General features: G+C 42.8%; 1 protein-coding gene across 4 annotated transcripts; it reads left to right on the top strand.

The window, feature by feature from the left end:
- IDH1 (isocitrate dehydrogenase (NADP(+)) 1) lies at nt 1-20568 on the top strand. Of its 4 annotated transcripts, none has more exons than XM_069578171.1 (11): nt 446-642; nt 1601-1656; nt 4476-4615; nt 6245-6454; nt 8305-8596; nt 11225-11330; nt 12579-12756; nt 14044-14195; nt 16946-17086; nt 18065-18227; nt 19630-20568. In XM_069578171.1, exons 5-11 carry the CDS (start codon nt 8453-8455, stop codon nt 19718-19720), a joined length of 975 nt encoding a protein of 324 aa, XP_069434272.1. In that variant the 5' UTR covers nt 446-642; nt 1601-1656; nt 4476-4615; nt 6245-6454; nt 8305-8452; the 3' UTR covers nt 19721-20568. The 4 variants fall into 4 exon arrangements, with proteins under 4 accessions (XP_069434270.1, XP_069434272.1, XP_069434271.1 ...); XM_069578173.1 differs by lacking the exon at nt 446-642 and adding an exon at nt 1146-1400; XM_069578169.1 differs by lacking the exon at nt 6245-6454 and having other exon boundaries at nt 1-642.
- The last annotated feature ends 233 nt before the right edge of the window (nt 20569-20801 follow it).

Here is a 20801-nt window from a genome sequence, read left to right as displayed (position 1 = left end):
CTGCGCGGAGAAGCCCCCAAAGTGACTTCACGCTTGCCCACACAACTCTGCCCGAGCGCGTTCCAGTCTACCGCACATCCGGAGCGTGCCAGGAACAGGATAGGTCCAAGTCTCCGGTTTGTCTTTATTGGAGACCTAGAAACTCACTCAGCCTGACCCTAAGGTTGTTACAAAGCCCGGGGCGCCTCTTCGTGGCGTGGGATTCAGAATACCAGCGCGGACGCGCCCAACACGCCAGCCTGCAGGTGGCAAGCTTGTTCTTCAGCAGAAGAGGGGCGGCGGCGGAACCCAGCCGCGCAGCTGGCCCCGCCTTTCCCCATCCCAGCGCAAGGAAGGCGGGGCCGCGGATTAGCCCCAAATGGAAGGGCCCGCCCCGCCCCATGGCCCCGCCCATCTCGGGTGGTCGGCCCGAGGCGATTGGCGGGGGCTCGGGGGCGGAGCTCCGGGAGGTGGGCTGAGGGGGCCGGGCCCGGGTCTGGACAAAAGCCGGGAAGAGAAAAAGCCCTGCCTGGGTGGCCAGATTCTGGGTTTCTGCTGAGGCCCCGTGAGAAGCCGGAACAGCTGTGGTCTAGCCGGGATTGCCAGAGTAGACACTGAGTGACTGTGTGCTCCCGAGTCATCGCCAACGTACCTTCCCCGCAGGTAGCCGCAGGCTTCGAGGGGCGGCCCCGGTCTCTGGCCCCTGCGAGAAGGCTGTTAGTGGCTAGTGTGGGGAAAAGGACGCTCAGATCTTGAGCATGCTAGGGGAAATTTAGCGGCACGTCCTGGTCGCAAGGCAGCGGGAAAAAAATCCAGGTGGTGGGCGTGGGAGAAGGAAATGGGAGGAAGACTGTGCTAGATGCCTGGTTGTGTAGGCGGCCCGCTGTTCGCATTGGAGGGTCAAATTGGGCAGGGGGAGGTGGCATGCGGTGACGGATGGAATGCCGGGTCTGCAGCAGAAGAAAAAATCGGGCGGTAGGAGGATGCAGGGACTTGTGGAAGACTTGGGTTTAGGAGGAAGAAGACGTGCGGCCTCGGCTGTTGGAGAACTTGAGCGTGTGCATGGAACTGGGGCCGATGGGACTGGTGGTGCGGCGGGCTGGAGGCGTCCTCCTGGGGAGCTTTAAGGGGGCGGCGAGAGGCGGTCGGTAGGCCACCTGGTGGCTGCCGGGGGTGGAGGAAATGTCGCTGTCGGCATTTCAAGTTAAGGTGGAGAGGGGTTAAAGGTCCCTGCGCTCAGGAGGGAAGGGTCGGGCGTGGAAGGAGGAACCCAGCTGGCTTCGGTTGCACAAGGGCCACAAAGACGCATGCAGGCCAAGAGCCGGCTGGTCCCCGAAGGACGCACAAACCTCAAGACTAGCTAACGGACAACGAACCCGGGCCGCGCCCACGGACGCGTCCTCCTCCGTGTGCAAACAGGGGTATTTATTATACTGTATTTGGAAAGTGCATGCTAACCTAAAACTGCCCTTTGCCCCTTAGGGTGCACTTGGCACTGTACTTTAAAACAGATAAACCGGGCTGCCTGGCTTAAAAAAAAAAAAAAGCTAAATTCTCCGGAGAAGAGTGCTGGAGTGCCTTGTACCTTATCCCTGTCTCTTGTTTTTTTGTTTTGTTTTAGGAGGTAAGCTGAGTCTGCGAGACTGAGAGGAGTTGGGGTGATTAGAAATTGTAAAGGTGAGAATAAGTAATTCCTCCCCATTCTTTCATATGGCAATACTGTGTTTAACTGGTGGAGGTCTTGGAGGTGGTCGGAGGCCCTGTAAGGGAATGACTCAGGAATTTTTCCACCAATAAATTGCAACTGTTTCCTTGTTTCTTTCAGTCTAGAGTCTTCTCTGCAAGACACTTTTTTTTTTTTTGCACAGAAATTAGTGTTGTTCATGAACTCAGCACCCTCACCCCCCACACACCCCCGGAAGCAGCTTTTCTTAAACTACTTTGTTGTTAGTTCAGGTTTATTTTCTAGCATTGCACATGTGTGTCAGGAGATTGGAATTCAGCTGCTCCATAAATGAACTAGCTTGTTGGAAAAGGCCTTCCTTCTGAAATCAGGGTTTGGGTGGAGACAAAAGATCTGAGGGACTAGAGTAGAAAGTGAATTCAGTGGTATCTGAAGCCCACCCTCATAGGATTCAAATCTAGAAGAAATAAAATAGTGTCCTACAGTGTAGTAACCCAGGGTCTACAATAAAGCTTCACTTTTTAAATTAAAAGTGAATTTTAAATTTAAAAATGTAATGGGTAAGTATCAGGAAGAAAACCTTTAATGTTTCAGTTATGCATTATGAAATATAGAAAGATTAATGAGAAAGTGTTTGCTTAACCAAAAAATAATCACTTATTACTGAAATTTCAAGTTTGCTGTATGCCTTTTATTAACTGTATTTGCCATTAAAGAAAAATAGCCAAGTCATAACTCTTGCATAATACTTCATAGGAATATGGCCTTGGAAATGTATCAAAACTGAGATAAGTTTGCTGCCTCTTTTTGTTTTGTTCATAATACAGATGTGACTGTGGGATCAGTGTGATTAAATCATATACTTTAAGCTGTACTTTAAATTATATTTGAAATTACAAATGGGAAGTAGCTGACTCATTCATACCAGTGTGTTCACTTTTTTATTCTAGTTGAGTTCCAGATGGTCCCCCAGTAATGGTCTAGAGAACCTCCTAAATACTAATATAATAAGCAAAATCCCAGAATTGCAAATTGGGAAGTGAAAATGGGCCTAGAGGTTAGGAATATATCTTGGCTTGTCATGAGGAACTGAAGCTCACAGTCAATCATTACATTTAAAAATATAAAGGCCAGACAACTTTAACTCAACTTTTTGAGATGTTTATAGACCTCTTCCTTAATAATATTTTAAAGTCAATTCTCCTTTCAGTCCTCAACTGTAAATTAATAGAATAAAAGCAATCTGTTGTTATCTTCTAGGGGGGAAAATAGTTTCCATTAAAGCACCGTGAAAGGGAACAGATACCTTTAGCAGGCTCAGTGCCTCTTACTCTCAGGAAACATCCCTTTCTTTAAGCCTAAGCCCTATGGCAACCTGCTTCAGAATTCTTGCCTAGAGAATTCCGTGGACAAAGGAGCCTGGCAGGCTATAGTCTATGCATTCCAAAGCATCAGATGTGACTGAGCAACGAACACTTTCACTTTTTACAAAGGGCTTCCCAGGTGAGACTTATAGTAAAAAAAAACCCACCAATACAGGAGACATAAGAAACACGGGTACAATCCCTGAGTCAGGAAGATCCCCCGGAGGCCATGGCTACCCATTCCAATATTCTTGCCTGGAGAATCCCATGGACAGAGGAGCCCAGGTGGGTACAGTCCAAAGGGTCGCAAAGAGTGGGAGGTGACTGAGTGCGTCCATAGGGTGTAGCCCTGCTGTCTCTGGGAATCAGATGGATTAGCATCTGCTACCCCCCACATCCCAGAAAGACACCTCTTCCTGGAACAACTCCAATCCCCTCTCCCACCCATTGGCAGTTTGCCTTTGCCCACTAATGGCTGGAAGAATAGTCCAGGAGCTGGGATACCAAGGACAGGCCAGGGGTATGTTCTGAGCAGTGAAAGTGAAGTCGCTCAGTTGTGTCCGACTCTTTGTGACCCCATGGACTGTAGCCTACCAGGCTCCTCCCTCCATGGGATTCACCAGGCAAGAGTACTAGAGTGGCTTGCCATTTCCTTCTCCAGGGGATCTTCCCAAACCCAGGGATTGAACCCGGGTCTCCTGCATTCCAGGCAGACGCTTTAACCTCTGACCTACCAGGAAGACATACATCTCTATACATACAGATTGCTCTAACTGAGAAATCACTTTGTATTCAGTGTATCACCACCATATCTTTTACTGTCTCTAGGAAAATAGAGTTCCACCAGGAATTCTTCATCTTTCACTTGTAAAAAGACTTAATTAAATTTTCTTTAAAATGGGTCACTAGAACTTGTTGAATCTTCTTAAGGATAGTTGTTTTAACCAAAACAGCCTCTTAAAAGAGGGGAAATAGTAGTGCCCGTCATTCTGTGCATCTTGAAGGTGTAGCACAATGAGGCGTTGGATAGAAGTGTTCAAATAAACATGATATTTTGGAAATAATCCCATTTGATAAGACAAACCAACAGTCAAGAATAAAGAATAGTGATTGACATTATTAAGGGCATGTGACAGGCTCCGGCTCCCCCACGCTCTAGCTGGATGGCCTTGGAAAGCTTGCTTTCTTTTAGCAAAGTAGAATGGAAAAACAATTTCCATCGTACAGGGTTGTTGTGACTGTTGACTCAAATCACACAAGAGGCATGTAACACAATGCTTTATACAGAGAATGTATTCAATTCTAATGGTTAATGTAATTGTTATTAGCTTTCTGTGCAATCATGCTATTATGAATTGTTCTTTTTAGTAATCACCAAATTGTATTTTGCTTTTACATGGTAATGAAACAAATGATGAGGTATGTGTCTTATCTTTTTTTCCTCTTAGAGGTTTATTGAAGTCAACATGTCTCACAAAATCCAAGGCGGATCTGTGGTAGAGATGCAAGGAGATGAAATGACACGAATCATTTGGGAGTTGATTAAAGAGAAACTCATTTTTCCCTACGTGGACCTGGACCTGCACAGGTAAATGAATCACTTTGCCAAGCAGCAAACTCAGAAAGCATAATCCGTGTGATTTCAGGGTATGAGTCACTTTTTTGCATAGATACCACTATATCTTGTGAATAAAGCTTTGGGCGAGCTTATATGCAAACAAAACATAGAACTGGTGTGCCCCTGTGCAGAGAGCAGCTCTGACAGTAGTTGTTTGCAGCAAAGTAAAGGTTTATTTTCAGGGCACTGAGTAGGGAGTGGAGACAAGTCTTAGATCCACTCCAACTTGATCTTTGAGTTGTCTTTTTGTTTTTATTATATTTTTGGGTACCCTGGGTCTTTGTTGTAGTACACTGGCTTTCTCTAGTTGTGGCGAGCAGGGGTTACTCTCTGGCGAGGATGTAGCAGCCCCTCATTGCAGTGGCTTCTCTTGTTGCAGAGCACAGGGTCTGGGCACAGGGCCTCAGCAGTTGTGGCGTATGGGCTTAGTTGCCCTGCTGCACGTGGAATCTTCTGGACCAGGGATCAAACCTGTGTTCCCTGCATTGGCAGGGGGGTTCCTAACTACTGGACCACCAGGGAAAGCCTGCTGCTGCTGCTAAGTCACTTTAGTCGTGTCTGACCCTGCAACCGCACAGACGGCAGCCCACCAGGCTCCCCCGTCCCTGGGATTCTCCAGGCAAGAACACTGGAGTGGGTTGCCATTTCCTTCTCCAGGAAGGCTTGAGGGTATTTTAAAATTGTGAAATTTCTGTGACTTTTCTTAAATGTTAGTTTCAGGGAAGTCAGGTTGCATCCAGTTTACATTCTCATGGCTCAGGGGCTGATCTTTTCCCTGGAGAAACAACTTGATTCTGTTGTTAACTGATGATACCTAAATCATAATTATAGTCATTCATAGTGTTGTCACAATAGCAATGTTAGTTACCTGAGTCCGGTTGACGTTAAATTAATATAGGATGGAGGTCAGAGGGGACCAAAGGAAAGAGTTTTAGATAGAGAGATTAATTATAAACTCCAAAGGGAACTCAATTTTAGGGGGACTGGGTTTCAAATATATATGAAATGAATCTTTAATTTTAACATAATACTAGAAATACTGAACTTGTCATTGTTCAGAAGAGAAGAATTAGGATGTCACCAAAGTGATTTCTCAGGTCTTTCCAAGCCTCTGTTTCCTGCGAGGGTTTTGTTTGTAATAAATCAGTGGCCAAGAGTAACGCGAGGTACTGTTTGCAGAGGGGAAGAGAACAGAGCTGCATGCCAAGTTGCTCGGTCTTGTCTGACTCTTTGCGACCTTATGAACTATAGTCTGCCAGGCTGCTTTGTCCATGGGATTCTCCAGGCAGAATCCTGGAGTAGGTTCCCATGCCCTCCTCTAGAGGATCTTCCCAACCCAGGGATTGAACCCACGTCTTTTACGTCTCCTTCATTGGCTGGTAGGTTCTTTACCACTAGTGCTGCCTGGGAATCCTCTAATAAATCAGTAAAGAATGTAGTTAACACAGTTTTGTCCTTTCGAAAGGATAAAGTATTTTCTGCCACTCTGCTTAACTAGTCAGTGGGCCTTTTTACCTGTTCATTCCTTGTCTTTTCTGCGTTTTATACAATTATAGCACAGAATTCTCAAAGTTATCTAATAAAATCCCCACCTTTCAGGAGAAGTTCCCTAAACCATTTGTGTCCAAGACCCTGATGCTGGGAAAGATTGAGGACAGGAGAAGAAGGGGACAACAGAGGATGAGATGGTTGGATGGCATCGCTGACTCAATGGACACGAGTTTGAGCAAGCTCCAAGAGATAGTGAAGGCCAGGGAAGCCTTCTGGTGGCTAAGCTGTTGAATAAGGGCTTCCCTGGTGACTCAGATGGTAAAGAATCTGCCTGCAATGCTGGAGACCTGGGTTGGATCCCTGGGTTGGGAAGATCCCCGGAGAAGGGAAAGGCTATCCACTCCAGTATCCTGGCCTGGAAAATTCCATGGACCATATAGTCCATGGGGGTCCCAGAGTTGGACACAACTGATTGACTTTCGTGTACATGGCAGTAGGTGAATTTGCAGAACAATTCCCATGATAATAGCTACAAAGATTCTCTTTAGCCTAGAGGCATAAGGAGCTTTAAAGGATAGTCATTATACCTAGAAGGCAGAGTCACTGGCTAAAAACTAAAATATTTGGAGACTTAAACAAGTGTAAGTAGTTCCAAGATTGCTATTTGTTTTATTTTCTGTTGTCTAGACAGTGATTGAGACCATTTATTCATTTTTTTTCCGCTTAGAAGCAAAAAAATCCACTGATGTGCTGTAAGCTTCTTCTGATGAAAAATGTTTCCTGTGAACGTGAATATTGCTGACTACTGCTGTTTGAGTTAAGAGTGGACTTTTTATAGATATTCAGCACTTCCTAAGTCAGAAGATAAGAGTGTCTTTTTTAGTGCTGATGAAAAAAAAATTAATAATCTAAGAAAGAAAGGGAGAATTGTATTCATGTCAGCTTGAGTATTATAGCCCAAGAGACAGTCATTCAGAAAGCTCTGAGGACCATTCTGCCCACTTGGGGTCAAAGAGCAGTTATGTAACTTTTTGAAACAGAGTGTTATAGGTCATGTTGAAAATTTACACATAATCCACGGCTGTGCTTACAAAGTGACCCCTTACAAGATTAAGAAGGAAGGATATCCTAAGGAGGTCTGGAGGTTGACAGTTAATACAGATTGACAATAGACCCTCAAGGGAGGGAGGAGGTGCGAACAGTTAAAGCAGCTTGGAATTATTTTTATTTGGAAATATACCACCAGATTGGATGCCCTTTTGCATTTCCATCACAAGGAGTGGGATATCTAAAGGAAGGAAAATACCAGAAGTGAAACAAGAGATTGAGGGGCTTGATAATTCAGCAAGTTTTGAAAGCTGAAAAAACTAGAAAACTTTTTAAGCCTTGGAGAACAAAATAAACTGTTAAATTACTGTTTTGTTTTTCCTACTTTTGACAAACTATTACCTACTTTAAAGTTTTATAGTCTTCTCTGCTCTGAACAACCAGCTTTCTTTCACACTCTGAATAACTTGCAGTCTGGGTGTTGGTGTATTTTAAGCTATAAATCAGTGGGCTATATAAAGTCATTGCTGGATTCCATTATAAACTTCAGGCTTGTTTCCAGGAGAAAGACTTGCCTGAGATTTAGGGAAAGGTTCAATATACAGCTAATTGGCCTTAATAGTTGTTAGCATTTTTTGGCACTGACTGTCTCAGCTGTAACTCCCACCACTTCAGTGCCAAACTGCAAGAAATCCTTTTAGTCCTCAGCCGCTTTATTTTTAGAGCACAATATTTTCTAAGGGAAAAATAATACTTAGGTTTGCATTTTTATGCTAATCAGATGAAGAAGGTCTGCAGAAAGTGGTAATAAAGAGTAGGCCGAGAGAAAAGGGTACAGTGGTTTTTATTGATTTCCTTCTCAACAGCTTCCCACAACACAGTGTGGCCCAGCGGTCTAGCCCTTCTTAGAGGTCTTTTTAGTTGGCAGCCATCTTTGTGTCGAGGGTATACTAATGCTAAAACTCAGCAGATTTAGGTGTGTATGGAGCCTTCACTTTCTGCAGGGCAGGCCCTGTGTACCATCAGCATGCATAGAGTTGTGCATGGGGATAGAAGGGGAGTACCTTCAGTCACCTGTAGGTGTGTCTGGAAAAGTTACGCTTTCAACATTTCCCTCCCAGCTACGATTTAAGCATAGAGAATCGCGATGCCACCAATGACCAGGTCACCAAGGACGCTGCAGAAGCTATAAAGAAGTACAACGTTGGTGTCAAGTGTGCCACCATCACCCCCGATGAGAAGAGAGTGGAGGAGTTCAAGCTGAAACAGATGTGGAAGTCTCCGAATGGCACCATCCGAAATATCCTGGGTGGCACTGTCTTCAGGGAAGCTATTATCTGCAAAAATATTCCCCGGCTCGTGAGCGGATGGGTAAAACCCATTATCATAGGTCGTCATGCTTATGGGGATCAAGTAAGTCGTGTTGGCATGACTTGACTTTCCATGTTCTTTTCTCATGGTTTTTGATTGCCCAGCAGTTCTGATTTATATGTGCTTTATTCTCTTTTGGTGTCTGCTTCCATTAAGTGAGGTATGTGCTCAGTCACTTCAGTCATATCCAAGTCTTTGTGACTCCGTGGACTATAGCCCTCCAGGCTCCTCTGTCCATGGAATTCTCCGGGCCAGAATACTGGAGTGGGTAGCCTTTCCCTTCTTCAGTGGATCTTCCCGACCCAGGGATCAAACCTGCATTTCCTGTACTGCAGGCAGAATCTTTTATCACTGAGCCACCAGGAAAGCCCACAAATGATGTATAGAATTGAAAAATGAATATATATGTGTATATATACACACACCCATAGACATTTAGATAAAAGTAAGTTCAGATAAACTTATAGGTACCTATCTCACTATAAATGACTTTTTTATAGGCCTTTTTTTTTGTCTTTTTATTAGGTTAAACCATATGATAAAGACATTTTTGTATAATTTCCTGTGGTTTAACTGAATCAGTGGTTCAGCCAAACCCGGGCTGTACAATAGGATCTTTTTACAGGTTTTTTGGTGTTTGTTTTATTTTGCATTGCCATTTTTTATAAAAGCTTTTTTTTGTTTTAATTCCAATGCCTTTCTCCCACCCTACACTAGCTAAATCTCAGTTCCATGGTGTTTTAAAGCTCTCCAGGGGATTCTAATGTGCAGACAGAATTGAGAACTACCAAAGATTATTATATTAAACATGATCATTTCATGCATAAAAGGACCAACTAACTCAGTAGTTGAAAGCAGTCTCTTCAGAACATTCCTCCTTGGGGGAAGAAGAAAAGTCTAGTTTCTATACTTCTGTACAAGTAGGCTTGTTGCCAAATTAAACAGAAACATTACCAACTAAACTAAAAATTCTCTGTTGAAACTAAAGTTTCAGACTTTCATAGAAAGCAGCTCATGTCTTACAAGAGCCTTAAAAACAAGAGTCTCTGTCCCTGACACCCAGAGGCTTTGATGTCACCATCGTTGAAAATAGTGTGGGTAGAGCAGACCACTCTCTGTTCCTGGGGGCTGGGTTACCAGGTCAGTCCTTGAGCGGCAGTTCACTTTGTTCTACGGTGTATTTCAGGCTGTCCCTTCGTCCTGGCAGTTCCCTTCACAGATAACTCAGAGGCTCAGAAGAGGGAATGTAGATGAGATTGCTACAAACTCACTAGTCCTGGGAACATGGCCCTAAGTTATATCCTCTTTTTCCTTTTCCCTTTTTTAAAAATTACTGTGGCATCAATCACTGGAAGAATGGTCATTCTAGCCTACTAGATTGAAAATTCCAAGCGTCTAGAAAGCATTTATGGTGCTTTGACACCTTTTGAGAAATGAGAATCAATTACTACCAATAAATATCAGAAATATTCTGCATAGAATAGAAATTAATCTGTCATTATCTGACAGCTGTTCTTTCAGCTGTCTTTAGTATTGCTATAAACAAAGATAAATAAGTTTGACTGGCATCTGCTGGTACCTGACTCTGAAAGTATTCTAATCTAAGCCATCGAAGAAGGTACAAGGCAGCAAAGATTGACATATGCCTAGTGTGGGCTGGGCATATTTTTCCTTACCTGTAACCGAGGTAGCTGTCCTTAGAAGGCCCTTTCTTAAGGGTCATCAGCCTACTGCAGCTGCTTCCAGAATGATTGCTTTCTATGGGCAAGTCCTGGGCTGGGCCTTAGTAGAATGATGTTCATGAAGAGAACAAGCCCTGAAGGTCCAAGGACCAGACCCTAAGTGGGTTATTTGCACTACATCATAGTTCCTCCCTTGTAAGATTGGTGGAAGAATCAAATGAGATAACGTGGGATACAGGTTAATCACTTAAAGTGTGTCTCCTAGTGAGGACCAGGCGCTAGCACTCTCAACATCATCTTCAGTGCCATGCTGCGCTTAATCACTTTGTCGTGTCTGACTCTGTGACCCCATGGACTGTAGGCCACCAGACTCCACTGTCTGTGGGAATTCTCCAGGCAGGAATACTGGAGTGGGTTGCCATGCCCTCTGGGGGGAATCTGCCCAACCCAGGGAGCAAACCCACGTCTCCCACATTGCTGGTGGATTCTTTATCATCTGAGCCACCAGGGAAGCCCATGTTCAGTGCTACAGTTGGTATATTGTCAGCCCCCAAGAGAAGACTTCCCTGACCTCCAGGTTATGGTCATTTCTCTTCCTCCATCTTCCAGTCGCATTTTTTATCTATGCCCGCTGTTGACATTTGAAAGCTCTTAATGTTGCTTCACTTCTGTATGGGTTTGTTAGGTCATAGGCTTTGTAAGAGGGAAGACTTTGTTACTCTCTTTCATACTCATATCTGTACTTAGAAAACTGCCCCTTACATTGTAAGCACCTGATAAATACTGATGTCTAATATGTACTCCTACTAACTAGCTTTGGGAATTCTCCGGACCTCTTTATCTCCATCTCTCAATTAGAAAGTTGGGCCACACTGTACTGTTGTCTGGGTGTCTTCCAGCTCTGTAGTCTATGGGTTTTTTTTTTCCCTTCATGTAATTCTTGTTAGGACAGTTTTGCGATTTATTTTCTTTTTTTCCCCCTATACAGTATAGAGCAACTGATTTTGTTGTGCCGGGGCCTGGAAAAGTAGAGATATCCTATACCCCAAGCGATGGATCCCCCAAAACGGTATACCTAGTACATAACTTCACAGGTATGTTTGTATTTTTCATTTTTTTTTAACAGGCCATTTAGACAACGTTATCACGAGTTTTTTAAAGTTAGTTGTGTGGCTGCCTAAAAATGCAACCTGAATCTATAGTATTTCCACAGGACTCAAAACCTAACATAAAAATGTCATTAGCTTCCAGTGGCATAAACGGAATTAGCCACTTAATTCACTTAATTGAAAATACAAGTAGATAATTATGCATCTCAAAACATAAGGGAAGGTTGACAGGAATCTGTTACGCACAAATTACATAAATTAAATGTTAATAGCCCCAAATTGCCTGTTATGTAGTCCTACGCTTTGGGCTCTGGTAGGGTTTGTGTTTGAAAATGGCTTTTTTATTTATTTGCTGAAGTTTTTTCTGGTTCTGAGTGTTTATTTTGTGAAAGTGAACAGTGAAAGTGAACTGTTTGGGTTTTGGTTTGTTGTTGGTTTTTTTTTTCACTTCTCTTCCCTCGATTTTGCTGTTTCTAGTAAGGTTCACTATGGCAAATCCCAACCAAAAGTTGTTGAAAGAACAGACTTTCCCCATCGTTAAGCTTGTTAAAAGAACTCACGCAAACAAAATCTCAAAATTTACCTAGCTGTTGTTCTTCTTGCCTCCTCTAAGTCATATCATTTTAAAGGAATCTAGTTCTGCCAGTTTCCGCACCTCTCATCCTTAGCCCCAGGCTGGCGCTGGACAGTAGCATGGATTCAAGTTCTAGCTTTCAGTAATAACAGAGTTCAAACAGTAAGAGTTGTGAAACACCAGTGATTACATGGCACATGATTATTTCTGCCAAAGCAAAACCAACTTTCAGTATCCTCCAGGAAATGACAAGAATTTTCATTCCGTGTTTGAAATGTATCCTTAGTGACCGAAGATTGACTGCATACTTATAGCTTAAAAGACATGCTTGAAATTTTTTAAAGTGTGAAAAGAGTTTAAAAATTATTTACCCCTTCTTCAGTGTGTTTCTGGTTCATATCAGTTCTTGGTATTTCAGGATCCAAAAGACCATGTTTTTCTCATGGGTATTGGCCTTTCAAAACAAGTTAGAATGTCCTTACCTAGAATTGTCTTTCCTCCAATTACGTGTCTCAGAAACTCATGGAATACTGAAATTGGAAGCCTAAACTCAGACATGAGAGCTGGAAGCAGGCTATTTTGGTGGTAGGGGTGGATTTAGACTTGCTACAGCTGTACCCTATTTACCTTCCTTTTTTTTTCTTGTTTTCCCCTCACAGAGAGTGGTGGTGTTGCCATGGGGATGTTCAATCAAGATAAGTCAATCGAAGATTTTGCACACAGTTCTTTCCAGATGGCTTTGTCTAAGAATTGGCCTTTGTATCTGAGCACCAAAAACACTATTCTGAAGAAATACGATGGACGTTTTAAAGACATCTTTCAGGAGATATATGACAAGTAACTACAGTTCTTTTTTCCTTTTTTTGGTCACAAATGGCGGCATTTATAGTATAGAATTTGTATGCTTATCCCTTTGACTCTGGGACAAATTGAGTGAAAACCATCACTATCTCATTAAGATAAAGACAGAACTAAGATTTAACAAGGGTTGAAACAAAACACTTGAGTTGCTTTTAGAAGGGGAATGTGTTCTCAGATAAAGGTCCCACATTTTTTTCAGAGCCAGGATTATTTAATGTGTGAGTGAATGTACCCTGTTAGTGATAGAAAGTTCTGATTTTTCATGAGTGTAAGTTTCTAAATTGGGCCTATTCCATTTTCTTTCTTTGTAATATTTATTTATTTCACCAGGTCTTAGTTGCTCATGCAGGATCTTTAGTTGCAGCACATGGGATTTAATTCCCCAACCAAGGATCAAACCTGGGCCCCCTGCACTGGGAGCTCAGAGTCTTAGCCACTGGACCACCAGGGAAGACCCCATTTCCATTCTTTCTGAAGCCCATTCTTATGATTTAAAACTCTCCTTTTGGGAATTGCCTGGCAGTCCAGTGGTTATGACTCTACATTTTCACTGCAAAAGGTGTGGGTTCAATCCCTGGTCAGGAAACTAAGATCTTGCAAGCTGTGGGGCACAGCCAATAATTTAAATATAAATGAAGAAAATAAATAAAACTTTGCTTTAATGGAGTCATTTGAACTTAAGTCTACATTTATAATCATTTTAGGTTCAACAGTACTTGAGTACTTGTTAACTTTTAAGATGGCATTCCTCCCTTTAGATACAAGCGTTCAGACCAGGGCTGGGATTTTAGGTATCCTTCCCAAGACATTTTAATACCTCCTTCCATTCCCTATCTATATCAAACCTGGAAGCTGTCCTAGTTTGCTGAATGATACTGGGCAGTAAAATAGTCTTTCTCTACCCCCTTATATTCTTTTTTTAACATAAATCTTTAAGGCAAGCTCAATCCCAAGAAACAGGTGAGTAGTATATTGAAAACTGTAGAAGTAGTATTAATACTTGGAACACTGTTGTCTTGCTTAATTCTCATATCCCTGCCAAGTGGATGAAATCACCCTTACAGATGGGGAAATGGGAGTTTCATAGCTAGAAAATGAATGGGCAGGGATTTCAGCCCATGCCTGTCAGATCCCCAAATTTGCGTTGCTTCTACTAAAACCTGCTGCTTCCAGCCCCACCTCCAGCCTTTCAGAGAGGCACATGGTATCCCAACAAAACCAATTTCCTTTGTCTGTTGTTCTCTTCTCTTTCTCTTTTCTCAGGCAGTACAAATCTGAGTTTGAAGCTCAGAATATCTGGTATGAGCACAGGCTCATTGATGACATGGTGGCCCAAGCTATGAAATCGGAGGGGGGCTTCATTTGGGCCTGTAAGAACTATGATGGGGACGTGCAGTCAGACTCCGTGGCCCAAGGTAAGGAGCTGGAGGACAAGTGGAGGTGGGGTTTGGCCTGCGGCCAACAGGTGGTGCCCAGGTGTGGGAAGAGGGATGCTATAGCCCTTGGTAAAGCTCATGAAATGGTAGCACTGCAAGACATTCAGGTCCATCTTCTCAGCTGACTGATGAGGAAAGTAAGATCAGACTGGATAGACGACTTCTCTCAGGGGTGCCCAGGAAGTAACTCAGTGGGGTTGAATCTCCAGCCTTAGATATTGACACAGTTTACATCTCAACCCTTTTCCCTCCTTAAGTTTCACTGCCTCCAGTGAGCAGCCCAATCACCTAATCTGAAAATCACTCTTTTTTCCTGCCTTCCAATAAGCATGTAAAAAACTAGGGGACTCAGGAGACAAGGGGCCAGGGTTATCTCATAACCAAGGGACCTCCCTCCCAAGAGCCTGTTCATCCCACAACTGGTACAAATCACACCACTTTTGCCAGCCTTGACAGCTGTTCCATACCACGTAAAACACACGTGTTTACTGCTTAGCTCTAAACACATGAAATCAAGCAAAGAAGCAGACGTTGCAGAAACCAGGAGCTTCATGCCAGAGATAGGGACCAGAGGAGCAAAAGCTCTCCCTTCCCTGCCTTCCTCAGTGCTAAGCTGTCCTTCAATTTCAGTTACTCGTGAAGTGGTGTGCACTGAATTTCCCTGATGAATGTTTGTGTTCACTTCGGTTGCATTTGCTTTCCCCCAGGAAGTACTACTTTTTCTTTCTGTTGTGAAAAGTTAATCATTGCTATCAGTTTGAAAATTAGTAGATCTGCCTGGTTAAAGATGACTTTGATGTCAGATAAATGAGTTACCCAGGTCTTTCTTTACCTCCTTCTGTTTCTCTTGCGTGCTGTGTGTTGTCTCTTTAGTCATGTCTGACTCTGAGACCCTATGGACCATAACCTGCCAAGCTGTTCTGTCCGTAGGATTCTCCAGGCAAGAATACTGGAGTGGGTTGCCATGCCCTTCTCCAGGGGATCGTACTGACCCAGGGATCCAACCCACATCTCTTATGTCTCCTGCATGGGCAGGCGCATTCTTTATCACTAGTGCCACCTGGGAGGTCATCACAGTCGTTTGAATGCAGCAGAGAAAGGAGTGTTGCTTTGTGATAATTCCATCACAAAGCAAGGAGAGCAGGGTTCTTAGAATGGGCTCAGATCATCTCCTGGTTTCTAAATGTCCTCATGGCAATAAGAGGGTATCTGGAGGGATATCGCAAATGTTATTGTCAAGCTGTGGAGGTTCAAAGGACTTCAGAGCAAGAGTGCTGCAGTGCAGTGTCCAGCCATGCACTGATAAGATACCTGGAACCAAGACTGTGTCTGGGCAGTGCCTGCAGGTAAAGGTGACCTCAGCATAGCAGATTAAAAGGCAGCAGAGCTGTCCTCACATGCATTCTTTTCTAGAGGCATGAACTACTTTGGACTCAAACCAAACGTTATATTTCTGTCCTCAGTTTTGACAGTGGTACCAACTAGTGTCTCATGGATAAATAGACTGTCACCATGGATATGGCCCCAAACATCTCCAGTCAGTGAATATTTGAGCCTCTACTGAAGCCTCATACCGACATAGTGATAGGAAAGGAGCTGCTAATTCGGTACAGAAATTGCTAATTGTACTCAAAGAATTTATAAACTTTTTTTCCTTACTTTCAAACCGAAAAAAAAGGTAGCAGCCTATTATAAATTTGCATTGTTAACTCCACAGGTTCTATTGGGAAGTAGCAAAAATGGCAAGTGTTCTTTGAATTCGAGTATAAGAAAAAATGAATAGAAGAAGGAAAGTCAATTACATGGACTTAAAAGTTGTAATTTGGTTCTCTGACTAGGAAACCACAGAACAGAATCGTTCTGGTGAGGCTGTAAAAGAGAGCAGGAGTGAGTGGGAGGTGCTCGGATCCATCCTATTTTGTTTTTAACCAGCTTTCTCTTGCCAGTCCCGCGTGAGCCTGTGAGCAGCTTGGTGGCTGGAGAAAACTCCTGAATCTTTATTTTCCCAGAATAGCAGAGCATCTGCACATAAGCATAATAGTAATATACTGAACTCTTATTCTCTGGAGGGTAGTATTCTAAGGAATAAGAATGTGTTTTCTTTTCATATATAGTCATGAACATATGCATATACATCTAATTCTCACAACAGCCCTATGAAGTAGGTGTTTTTGCTTTTCTCCCCCCCTCCTTTTTTAAAGATTTGTTTATTGATTTTTGTTTTGGGCCACGCTGGGTCTTCATTGCTGCACGCAGGCTTTTCTCATTGTGGAGAGTGGAGGCTTATCACGGTGGTGGCTTGTGTTGCTGCAGAGCACAGGCTTCAGTAGTTGGTGCACTTGTACTTAGTTACTCCTCAGCACGTGGGATCTTCCCGGGCCAGGGATTGAACCTGCTTCTCCTACACTGGCAGGTGGATTCTTATCCACTGTACCACCAGGGAAGCCCTGCTATACCCATTTTACAGGTAAGGAAACTGAGCCACAGTAGCTAGGAAGTCATGGAACTAGGGTGGAATACAGGCAGTCAGACCATGAGCAGGTGCCTCTGAAGTAAATAAGTGAGGAAAAACGTAGCCTTTTCTGAAAGGCAGAAGAATTAGTGATGACTCCATGCACGCATGCTTATTTTGTTCACTGAGTCCTGTCAAGATGAAGTCCTTGTCTTTCTGGGAGACCCAGTGCTCTTCCTGCACTTGAATCCCATCCTTCATGTTCTGCCGCTCACAGGTTATGGCTCTCTCGGCATGATGACCAGTGTGCTGGTTTGTCCAGATGGCAAGACAGTAGAAGCAGAGGCTGCCCACGGGACTGTCACCCGTCACTACCGAATGTACCAGAAAGGACAGGAGACGTCCACCAATCCCATTGGTAAGATAGTGTCGGCTGCTACATTGATTTCCAACCAGAATAGAAATCTCCAAAGGGACTCCAACGTGTGTTCCTTTGGCTGCCCAATGCCTTGTGTATAAAACCATCACCTAACAGCTCATTTGTCCTACCAATAAGAACTGCTTTAATATGTTTCCTAAAATAGACACAATATATGCTTTTCCATTTTGTGGGAGGATATATATTACAGAGAAGAATGTTATCAACAAGCATTTTCCTTTTCCTTTTCTTTTGCTGCTGTGAAACATCACATGTGGCTGAGAATCTAAAGCCACATTGACAGACCCCTTTTAACTCAGTTTTAAGGACAGTGCTTTTTTTTTTAATTAATTTTTTAAATTTCTGGCTGTGCTGGGTCTTTGTTGCTGTGCACGGTCTTTCTTTAGTGGCAGAGGGTGGGGGCTACTCTAGTTGCAGTGTATGGGCTTCTCATTGTAGCATCTCCTCTTGTTTCAGAGCACAAGCTCTGGAGCATGGGCTCAGTAGTTGTGACACACAGGCTTAGGTGTCCATGTCATGTGGATTTCTCCCAGACCAGGGATTGAACCCACATCCCCTGCATTGGCAGGTAGATTCTTAACCACTGGACCACCAGGGATGTCCTCAAGGACAGCACTTTAAAAACATTACAGCCTGGAAAGAGAAGAGACCAGTACAGACAAGATAAAAGAGGTTGTAACCTTTACCAGATTAGTAAGTTCCCTACCATGACTATATGCTTTCTTAAAGCTCTAACAAAATCCAAAACATTTCCTCCACAAAAATGCGGGTTTTTTTTTTTTTCAAGTTTCTATTTGATAAAATATTTCCTGAAACTTAAAGCTCATGTGGATAGCATCCAATGAAGTCAGTCACCTAAACAAAAGAAATATTCTATTTTGTCAAACAAAGACTTGGGAATATTTCTAATCAGCATGATTGAATTGTGCTTTTTGTTTTATTCCCCCTGTCTTTCAGCTTCCATTTTTGCCTGGACCAGAGGCTTAGCCCACAGAGCTAAGCTTGATAACAATAAAGAGCTCAGCTTTTTTGCAAAGGCTTTGGAAGAAGTCTGTATTGAGACCATTGAGGCTGGCTTCATGACCAAGGACTTAGCTGCATGTATTAAAGGTTTACCCAAGTAAGTATAAGATGCTGTAAGCTCTGTGGTCAAATTACCATTTATCCTCACTGGGCTCAAAACATAAGTGGTTTCTGGGGTTACATGAATTATTATTTGTCATCTGGTTCAAGAGTCAGGAGACATTATCTGTAAACTGTCAGATAATAAACATTTCAGGCTTTACGGAACGTATGGCAAGTATTGAACTTTGCCTCCACGGCATGAAAGCTGTCAGTGGTGATACAAGAGCTAATGGGAGTGGCAGTGTTCCAATCAAACCCTGTGTACAGAACCAGGCTGCAGTCTGGACTGAGGTCATGAGCCAAGCTGTAGTGTGCTCACCCCTGATCTAGTTGGCAGTCAACTGGGTGGCAAGGTTCTGCTTAATAAAACAAAATTACAGACATTTTGAAACAAAGAGACCTCCAAGGCTATTTTATTCCACCTCTTTACCTTCAATTTAGTAAGAAAAGTAAGGAGCACAGGTACAAGACGTCCAGTTGCTCATAGTCCCTTCCTTAAGTATCTGTAGCCACCAGTCAGATAATCATTTTGCCCAGGACTTTTTTGAGAACATGGAAGCCTGTATCCTAGCTGAATTAGCTGCTGATCAGGGATTTCCTCCCTTAATCAAAGCTGGCTACTATGGCTCATGTCAAGAAATGAAAAAACAACAAAATTCTGTAAAGCAATTATCCTTCAGTTAAATAAATTAATTTTTAAAAAAAGAATTGATATTAAAATCTAACACCAATCCTATGTCTCATTCGTGGGTCCTCAGAGACCTCTGTTTAGGGTCAGTATACCTCAGTCATGGGGATATACTCCATCACTACATCTTTCTTATTTTAAATTTTCAGCAAGAATACAATGTCTGAAATGTTCCTATCAGTGTGTTACTTTTAAGCCTAGCTGGATAGACACCTGTCATCAGGATTATGAGAGCCAGTCCATGGTCTTTTGTTTTTTAAGAAAGACAAAGGTAGATATAAGAGCACCAGAGTGGTTTTTTGTTTGTTTGTTTGAGGACATGTGACAATTTGTAGGGCTATAAGTAAAAAGATGACTGTACCTGGATATGTTCTTTTAACGAAGAATGAGAAATAAGAAGTAGGATGGTTTCAGTCTCCCAGGCATTAGTCTGAATGAAGCCCTGGGGCAGTTTTACTCTTAAAGCTACAAGACCAGGAACCCCCTGTGAGTGTGTGTGTTTGGCCTGGCTCCACTCAGACTGCCTGTAGCCTGGGTCAGCCCCTTGAACCGTAAATGCAGTCATTGGCCATAAACTTGTAGCTTGTTAACATTACTCACTTTTCTTCTAGAAATAAATAGAATGCTACTTTAAGCAGCATGTCTCAGACTTTTCCTCTACCAGATCAGAGACAAACTAAATTTCCTTCTTTTTTCCTTCCTCTGTTAGCGTGCAACGTTCTGACTACTTGAATACGTTTGAGTTCATGGATAAACTCGGAGAGAACCTGCAGTTGAAACTAGCCCAGGCCAAACTTTAAGGTCATTTCTTGTCTTTGGAGGATGTTTTTTTTTCTGGTAACTAGGGTCTACTGGTTTACATTTTTCTCTATAACTCTCAAGGGTAAAGGCAAAATCAATTTTGTAATTTGTTTAGAAGCCAGAGTTTATCTTTTCTATAAGTTTACAGCCTTTTTCTTATGCATACAGTTATGCCACCTTTGTGAACGTGGCCGGGGACTTTTTTTTTTAATTTTATTTTCTACTAATAGCCTAGGAATTATTTTTAATGTCCACTTGTACTCACTGTCACTTTTTCTTATGTGCTGAGATCAATGACCAAAATCAACAGTGCTCAAAAGGATAAACTGTAGCCACGGTGTTATTCCCTGAAATTGTATAGAGATTCATTCCCTTTCTCGATTTTCATGGCCTGGGGCGCTGGGTCATTCTAATGTAACAGATATCTCATTATTTGCAGTAGAAGCTGCATGTTAGACTTGCTTATGATTTGAAATGAAGAGCATGGCTGTAACTAAATCGTATTGAAGACTCATCTTTGTTAAGAGCTCTAGTTGAATCTTTTAAAAATACTAAATATTTTTGAGCTCCTTGGAGAATCCAGAAGAAATACTACCTGAGGGGGCGGGGGTTGTCCTCTGTGTTTGTCTCCTCCTCCTGGCCTTGTGTGGCCTAAGTATTTTGCGACCTTGAACAGCACGTTTCATCCAAGTGCAATAATACAAGCTGCACCTTTTTTTTGGACCTCTGCTGGCCTCTTTTATTTCCTTTATGTAAATGTGATTTTTCAGAAGTTGATTGTAAACACTATCCTAGTCCTGTTCTTCATCTAAACTATCGATTTTAATTAAAATTCAGTGCTAATGAACTAGTCTCCTGAGTTTTTATTTATCGACTGTATAGCAGGTACCAGGAACCCTGCTAGATCCTAGCCATAGGATTTTGGTTTTAAAAAAAAAGTCTCTGCCCTCAAGGAGTTCACTGGGGGAAAGTGGTTAGGTAAACAGATAGTAAGATGTGGATTCTACAGAGAAAGGGAAAGAACACCAACGATCGAACAAAAAGGGAACAAAAGGGAATATTAGGCAATTGAGTCTATGT

The sequence above is a fragment of the Ovis canadensis genome, chromosome 2, assembly GCF_042477335.2.
Source record: "Ovis canadensis isolate MfBH-ARS-UI-01 breed Bighorn chromosome 2, ARS-UI_OviCan_v2, whole genome shotgun sequence".
NCBI lineage: Eukaryota > Metazoa > Chordata > Mammalia > Artiodactyla > Bovidae > Ovis > Ovis canadensis.
The sequence above is the reverse complement of the archived record's forward strand: the minus strand, read 5'-3'. Positions and strand labels throughout refer to the sequence as shown.

Bases quoted from the DNA above. Each gene is read 5' to 3' on its own strand.
- IDH1 (XM_069578169.1), top strand. From the start codon at position 4,494: ATGTCTCACAAAATCCAAGGCGGATCTGTGGTAGAGATGCAAGGAGAT. The intron at 17,087-18,064 runs GTAAGATAGTGT...CCTGTCTTTCAG, and splicing joins GACGTCCACCAATCCCATTG to CTTCCATTTTTGCCTGGACC. The intron at 18,228-19,629 runs GTAAGTATAAGA...TTCCTCTGTTAG, and splicing joins TGTATTAAAGGTTTACCCAA to CGTGCAACGTTCTGACTACT.